The sequence below is a fragment of the Tupaia chinensis genome, unplaced genomic scaffold (assembly GCF_000334495.1).
Source record: "Tupaia chinensis unplaced genomic scaffold, TupChi_1.0 Scaffold149501_1, whole genome shotgun sequence".
Taxonomy (NCBI): domain Eukaryota; kingdom Metazoa; phylum Chordata; class Mammalia; order Scandentia; family Tupaiidae; genus Tupaia; species Tupaia belangeri.
The window spans coordinates 2,903,345-2,910,785 of NW_006209345.1; the positions used below are offsets into that span (position 1 = coordinate 2,903,345).

Below are 7,441 nucleotides of genomic sequence, written 5' to 3' on the forward strand. Positions count from 1 at the left end.
TTTATAACTTAAAAAGAGGCATGTAAATATATGAACTGTCCATGTACAAACTACATTTTGGAATGGCGCAGCTTGGGCGGGGGTGGGGGTGGGCCGAGGGAGTGTTCCTTGGAGATTTGCAATCAGGTGGGGGATCCGGAGGGCGGGGCACACCTATGGATGCTGAATGGGAAGCAGGACGGAAAAGGGGCCGGGGATTCGAGGTCAGGCTGCACCGGTGCCTGCGGCCTAGACCCCACCCAGTCCCTTTCCCTCCGAGGGACTTCTCATCACTTTAGGTGAAGCTTCCTAACCCCGGGTCCTTGCGGGACTACACTCCCCTTGGCCCTGCCCAGACCCCACTCCTGGTGCCCCTCGCTCGCGGCTCCAAGCGCAGCGCCCAGCCTCCCGCCCCGCCCCTCCTCTGTCACTTCCTGATTCCCGCTTCCTGCTTCCCAGAGGCCGGGATCCGGAGCCGCCCGAGGCTGGTGCTGCAGCCCCTGGCGCCCCCGGGGGGCGCGGCGAGGCCGGGACTTGGGGGCGCGGGCAGGGGCTGGGCGGGATTGCGCGGGCGAAGCTTCAGGGAACCAGGGTGGGGGTTGCGAATCCGAGGAGCTTTTTTTCCCACCGTACTCACCGTCAGTCCCAACTCCACTTGGCTGCCCAGCCTTTCCCCTCTGGGTCGGGGTCCCTGGAAGTTGGGTTCCTCGTTCACCTTGAACTGCACTCCTAGGTCGCTTTGGGATACTGCAGGCCTGGCAATGGCGTCCCGACCTCCGTCCAGTCCTGCCAGCCCCCTTGGGCCGGCCTGGGTCTTCCTGCAGCTCCCTAGGCTTTCCCGGGACTCAGAACTGGGGCCTAGTGCGACTCATCAGTGGGGAGACCTTTCCTGCCTCCTTTTGTCTTTTCTCCCCATCCATCACCCAGCCTCCAAATCCCTGGCCAGGAAAGAGGCTGCTTTCAACTGGCTGGGACCTATAGAAGAGCTAAGCTTGCTCTGGCTTGGGCACTTCCCACTTCCTGCCCGCCCCCATACTGGAGCCAGCAAGGGGCCAGGGTTGAGACCTGCAAGCCCCTCAGACCTCAGCAGCCATGGGGCTGGGAGTAGTGTATTTACCCTCAGATCACTGCCTGGGAGACAGCCAGGGTCTGCCCCTGTGATCCCATTCTGTAACCCGGGAAACTGAGACCCAGGTGGGTTATAATTACCCGGTCTTCAGTTGCATCTTGCCCCTTTCCTTTCCTGCACCCTGGGAGGGCCAGGGGTTGTTGGGATGGGCTGAGTTAATCCAGGCCCTTCTGCACTGCAGACATGTCCTTCCGTAAAGTGGTCCGGCAGAGCAAATTCCGGCATGTGTTCGGGCAGCCGGTCAAGAATGACCAGTGCTATGAAGACATTCGAGTGTCCCGTGTCACCTGGGACAGCACCTTCTGCGCAGCCAACCCCAAGTTCCTGGCAGTGATTGTGGAGGCCAGTGGCGGGGGTGCCTTTCTGGTGCTTCCGCTAGGCAAGGTAGGCCCCGTCAGGGCTGGGAGAAGCACTAGAAGTGCCTGGGCCACACCTGCTGAGCCTTCCTGCACACCTCACATCCCTTATCGTGTCCACCCCTATACTGCTGGGCAGGTGTCACAGTGCAGATTTACTGCCCACGAGGTGTTAGCACAGAAGGAGAAAGCGTTTTATTGCCACCGAGTCAGGGTCAGAGGCCATGAACATTTCCTGCTCACCCGGTGGGTGGGGCGATCACATCTGGGCCCTTGCTGGCCGGGGCCAAGCACATCATTGCCACTCAGTGGAGGGAAGACTGAGGCTCTGGGAGGGATGGAGCGTAGGGCTCTTCGGTCCCTTCTGACTGCCCCCTCATGCTCACAGACAGGCCGCATTGACAAGGCCTACCCAACAGTGTGTGGGCACACAGGACCTGTGCTGGACATTGACTGGTGTCCCCACAATGACGAAGTCATCGCCAGTGGCTCCGAGGACTGCACAGTCATGGTGAGGATTGGTTGGGCCGCACTCCTGGGTATGGCTCAAGGCTGTTGGCACCGGGGGCAAGCAGAGGCCTCAGCCCGGCGTCCCTACCCCTGCCTATCACAGGTGTGGCAGATCCCGGAGAACGGGCTGGCCTCCCCGCTGACAGAGCCAGTGGTGGTGCTAGAGGGGCACACCAAGCGAGTGGGCATCGTCACCTGGCACCCGACAGCCCGAAACGTGCTGCTCAGTGCAGGTCTGCACGGCCCCCCTCATTCTCCCCACCCTGCCCCCCATGCCTCTCTCCATACATGGCTCAAACATCCCAGCAGCCTCTCCTAGGCCCATCTGACAGATGGGAGAACTGAGGCCTGCAGAGTCAAGAGGCCCAGCCTAGTCCCAGAGGGGCAAAGTGGGCCTGGTGGGCTGACAACCTGCTATGGCCTACCTGGGCCTAAACCAATGACCCCCATCCACCAGGCTGCGACAACGTGGTGCTCATTTGGAATGTGGGCACAGCCGAGGAGCTGTACCGTCTGGACAGCCTGCACCCTGACCTCATCTACAATGTCAGCTGGAACCGCAACGGGAGCCTCTTTTGCTCAGCTTGCAAGGACAAGAGCGTGCGCATCATCGACCCCCGCCGGGGCACTCTGGTGGCAGTACGTGGCCCTGGTGGGCATGGATGGCAGTGGACAGGTCCAGAGGCCTGATTGGGCACTGCACTGACCAGTCTGTCTCTCTGCAGGAGCGCGAGAAGGCTCACGAGGGTGCCCGGCCCATGCGGGCCATCTTCCTGGCAGATGGCAAGGTGTTCACCACAGGCTTCAGCCGCATGAGCGAGCGGCAACTGGCGCTCTGGGACCCAGTGAGTGGTGGTGGCCATCCTGAGCGAACAGGCTCGAGACTCCTGACCTAGGCAGGCTGGGGTCACCCTGGCTAGGCCTGTGGCTCCCAGGTTCTTAGCCCAACACTTGCTCTTAAAACCTGGGGCCTGGCCAGCCTTCTCTCTCCCTGTACCCGTCCTCTCTGACACTCCCTCGTTGCCTCCCACTACCTCCATGTCTTCACCCACATTGTTCCTGCCAACTGTAAGGCCCTTCCCTCCTTGCTTCGCCTGTACTGCCAGCCACAGTTCAAGGCCCGGTGCAGAGGCTCCTCCCCTCGTAAGCCTTCCAGCCTTTGACCTGTAGCTGTCTGACCTGCAGCCCTTCTCCCCAGAGCCCCTCTGAGGCAGGAATGGGTGCTGCCTGGTACCTCAGGCTCCCTGCAGTAGAGATTTCTTAGCACTTGCTCTGTGTGCTGGGAGTCTTGAGGCCTAGAGGAGGTTGGGAAAGTGGTACCCTTGGGGTACAGAAGAGCTAGGAGGCCTGGTGGGACACACCACATGGGCAGAGTACAGAGGTGGAGAAGTTCACAGCATATTAGGGGGCAGCGCTAGCTTGCATGTGAAGTCAGGTCAGACCAGGCGTGATGGATGTTGGGACAGGGAAGGATTCCTGCTTGGCCTGATGGCCCCCTCCATGTGTCAGGAGAACTTTGAAGAGCCCATGGCCCTGCAGGAGCTGGACTCAAGCAACGGGGCCCTGCTGCCTTTCTACGATGCCGACACCAGCATGGTCTACATCTGTGGCAAGGTAGGTGTGGGCAGGACTGGCCGGGGCAGGAAGGAGGGATGCCTGAGTGCTGAGCTCCCTCCCTCCACAGGGCGACTCCAGCATCCGGTACTTTGAAATCACAGATGAGCCCCCCTACATCCATTTCCTGAACACGTTCACCAGCAAGGAGCCCCAGAGGGGCATGGGCAGCATGCCCAAGAGAGGCTTGGAGGTCAGCAAGTGTGAGATTGCCCGGTAAGAGGGGCACCAAGGAGGCTGTCTGTAAGTGGAGCTCAGCTCAGGGACAAGACTAGGCTAGGGGTGGGATGGCCTGAGGCCATGGACGTCCAAGGTGAGAGGTCAGGTCACAGAGGCTCCTCAGGAAAGTGTGCCACAGGGAACTCAGGGATGGGGGTTCAGCCTGTAGGAACCCAAGTCAGGAGGCCGTGAGAGCAAGTCACAAGTGTGAAAGTCCTAGGGGCCTTGGGGTTGGCCTGGAGGAGAGCCTGGGGTGGGGTGGAAGTGGAAGGTGGAGAGAGCCAGGAGAGCTGAGGGTGGGTCCACTCATAGCCCTTTCGTCCCTTTCCCAGGTTCTATAAACTGCATGAGCGCAAGTGCGAACCCATTGTCATGACTGTGCCAAGAAAGGTGAGGCCACCCAGTTTCCCTGTTCCCTTTTCTTTTTTTTATTTGGAGAGGTTTTTGCTATAGGGCACATGCACTTGCCAGAAAAACAGAGAGAGGCAGAGACAGAAAGCGAGAAATCACCCCACAGGGGGGGATGGCCACACTGCGATCCCTTCTCCATTCTCCTCTTCTCTTGGGATCCTGGGCACACACGCACATGCGCCCAGCATGAGTTTAAGCCACCAGGTCTAGGACTCGAACCATGGTCAACCAAATGGGAGTCCAGTGACATAGCTATTACACTAACTGCTGGTCCCTCCCCTGTTCCCTTTTCTAGCAGAGAGGCTACACAAGAGTAACCTGGGTAAGGTCAGTGGAGAGGATGTGACCAAGTGTGGGGTGTGATCAGTGGGCTGGACAGATGCCAGCACCCCCTTGTACCTAACCAGAGGTCAGGCCATGCTGGGTGGAGGGCAAGCAGGGATAAGATGGGGTGAGTGGAGGAACTCCCCTGGATGAGCCACAAGAGACAGGCCAGGGTCAGACAGTGGCAGTCAAGTTCTTCCTGTAGGAGGCAGACCCAATAGTATGGCTAGGGTGGTGCCATCCAGTGGGAGGAAGGCCAAGCACAGGGCATAGAGGTGAGAATGAGAGGAGTGGCTGCATGGAGGGTCCCATGGGGGAGGACCGGGCCACTTGTGGCTTGGCTGCAGATGCCCAGCCAAGAGCCCTGACACCTGTACTGCTCTCCAGGGAGTGTTTACCGAACCCTCCATTCGAGTGCCAGGCACATCCTAGTGGGTAAAGCTGAGAATGAGGTTGATAGAACCTGTCCTAAGAGCTCAGTTCAGGGGACACAAATATGGCCACAAAGTCCCACAAAGCCACATGGCTTACCCTTGTGCCTTGCAGGGGAGGGTGATACAGGGAACATAGGGGAAGGCTTCAGAGGAAGTTGATGGCAGTGTCCAGAGGGAAGTGAAAGGACAGATTTGAGCTTTAAGGTCACTGGGGACCAGGCCACTAGAGAATGGGCTGACAGATCGCAAGCCCGAATGCCAGGCAGGAGATGAGAAGGTAGCCATCCAGGATCCACGGGAAAGGATCCTGATGGGGAAATGGGGCTGATTGATCCTGACCTCCCCAACTCCCTGTGCAGTCGGACCTCTTCCAGGATGACCTGTACCCTGACACAGCTGGGCCTGAGGCGGCCCTAGAAGCAGAGGAGTGGGTGAGCGGACGGGACGCTGACCCCATCCTCATCTCACTGCGGGAGGCCTATGTGCCCAGCAAACAGCGGGATCTGAAGGTCAGCCGGCGCAACGTATTATCTGACAGCCGGCCTGCTGTGGCCCCAAGCTCTGCCCGCCCAGGGGCCTCTACACCCACGGCCCCTGTTGCTGACACCACCCCTAGCAGCAGCCTCCCCGGAGCCAGGGTATGTACCTCCGAATCAGGGATGGTGCTGAGAAGCCTGGGAATGGCCCTGGCTGCTGTGTGTGCCTGGGACATTTAGTGCCCCTCTCTGTGCCTCAGGCCTCAGCGGTTGGTTTGGGGAGGGCTGTGGCTGGGCAACCCCTGACCCCCGATGACTTTGCAGGAGGCTGGGAAGCTGGAGGAGGTGATGCAGGAGCTGCGAGCACTGAGGGCACTGGTCAAGGAGCAGGGGGAGCGCATTGGCCGCTTGGAGGAGCAGCTGGGCCGCATGGAGAACGGGGATGCATAGGAGCCCTTCCCAGGGTCCCTCACCACCACTGCCGCCACCTCCTTCCCCTCTTACTCAGCTTCTTTTGGCGGGCTGCGCCTCTGGGAAAGGTCAAGGGCTACTTCACCCCTGACCCGTCCTGGGACCAATGCTGGAGCCCCACCTGGCTTTCGTCATTTGTTACTGTGGAGGATTTTATACCAAGGCAAGCTCACTTGTACTCTGAAGGACCACCCCCACTCCCCCCACCAGCCCTCCGCTCCAGCCCCAGGGGAGGCAGGAGGAATGGGCTCTATATTTTCATTCCAAATAAAATTCTCTTTCTAAAGCCAGGTTTGACCTGCTGCTACCCAAGGGGCTGGGAAAGGAAGTCTGGAAGCCGGGGCACAGATAAGGCTGCAGAGGTCACAGATATGAGTCTGGGGGCCATGAACAGCCTTGTCTTTGCGCTACTGAATTCTTCAGACGGGAACTGAGGCAGACTTGTGGACACCTCCACAGCCATGACCTGCTTTGAGCTGGGTGCCCAGGTCTTCCCCGTGGAGGTGTGGATACAGGCCCCACAGTCCCAGCCTCATCCAGAAAGAGATCTGTGAGGATTTGGCATGGTCAGGATGTTCCTGCGAGGCCAAGGCCCCTCTCAGGGTCCCATGGTAGGGACAAGTGGGTGGGGTTTTGTGGGCAGGAAGCGGAAGCGTGTCGGGTAACCCCCAGCTGCAGTTGAAAGCACAAGAACTCACTCCTTGCCCTACACTAAGCCGGAGCTGGAGGTGGGCGCCCAGCGCAGAAAGGCCAGTGGACCAATGGTAAGAGTGGGAGCTTGCTGGGTTCTTGGGGTAGGGGTCACAGGAGGGATGGGATGATGGCACCAAGGACACCAAGATGAGGAAGGACCCCCCGACACTGCCCCTGGGCAGAGGTGAGACCAGGAAAAGTGTAGGGTAGCAGCCTTTCTCTCTTCACCTCAGAGCTGGGCTCTCTGGGCCTTGGGGTGTGACCCCCAGCACGCACTCCAGGCCTGACTCCCTTCGTAGACCCTCACCTGCGCCTCTCAGGAGCTGGAACCTGGGTATAGCTCCTACTCATGCCTGGAGCCTGGGTAGACAGCCTGGGAGGTGAAAAAAGGCTCTTGATTGCACCTTAGCACCCCTCCCCCAAGACACCCCCCACCCGCCTTGTTCCAACCGCAGGCTTCCTTTAGCAGCTGCGCCTGCCCAGTCCCCAGCCCTAGGTACTGCACGCCTGAGGCCCTCAGGGACAGAACTGAACGGAAACCCTGCAGCTGGGGCAGTCCCGTGGCTAGGAGGGAGGAAGAGGGGCCTCAAGGACCCCCATCTGGACCTGGCCAAGCAGAAGATGAACAGTTGCCTCAGGGCTAGTCCAGGTCCCTCTGTCACCAGCCTCCACTAGAGCCAACCCTGACACCCACCTTGCAGCTTCTCCCATCCCTTCTGTCTCCCCCCACGGCCTCCCCTCCAGCCCCTGAGGCGGGCAGTATAGACACAGTCAATACTTACTGAGCACCTATACTTGCCTGGCTTTTTTTTTTTTTTTTTTTTT

General features: G+C 59.6%; 2 protein-coding genes across 2 annotated transcripts in view; both read left to right on the forward strand.

Moving 5' to 3' along the window:
• Positions 1–393: 393 nt before the first annotated feature.
• CORO1B (coronin 1B) lies at positions 394–6,213 on the forward strand. Its single transcript, XM_006171285.3, has 11 exons — positions 394–491; positions 1,290–1,492; positions 1,853–1,975; positions 2,078–2,207; positions 2,432–2,613; positions 2,700–2,819; positions 3,484–3,588; positions 3,659–3,804; positions 4,140–4,197; positions 5,336–5,614; positions 5,777–6,213. Exons 2-11 carry the CDS (start codon positions 1,292–1,294, stop codon positions 5,900–5,902), a joined length of 1,470 nt encoding a protein of 489 aa, XP_006171347.1. The 5' UTR covers positions 394–491; positions 1,290–1,291; the 3' UTR covers positions 5,903–6,213.
• A 142-nt stretch (positions 6,214–6,355) lies between these two features.
• The window catches only part of PTPRCAP (protein tyrosine phosphatase receptor type C associated protein), a 3,141-nt gene continuing 2,055 nt past the window's right edge, over positions 6,356–7,441 (forward strand). Inside the window, exon 1 of the mRNA XM_006171288.3 lies at positions 6,356–6,687. Within this exon, the coding sequence (XP_006171350.1) occupies positions 6,685–6,687 (3 nt within the window). The 5' untranslated portion in view covers positions 6,356–6,684. The remainder of the gene's footprint in view (positions 6,688–7,441) is intronic.

Coding starts and splice junctions, on each gene's coding strand:
- CORO1B (XM_006171285.3), top strand. CDS start 1,292: ATGTCCTTCCGTAAAGTGGTCCGGCAGAGCAAATTCCGGCATGTGTTC. Junction 2,614..2,699: donor GCCGGGGCACTCTGGTGGCA/GTACGTGGCCCT, acceptor GTCTCTCTGCAG/GAGCGCGAGAAGGCTCACGA. Junction 4,198..5,335: donor TCATGACTGTGCCAAGAAAG/GTGAGGCCACCC, acceptor CTCCCTGTGCAG/TCGGACCTCTTCCAGGATGA.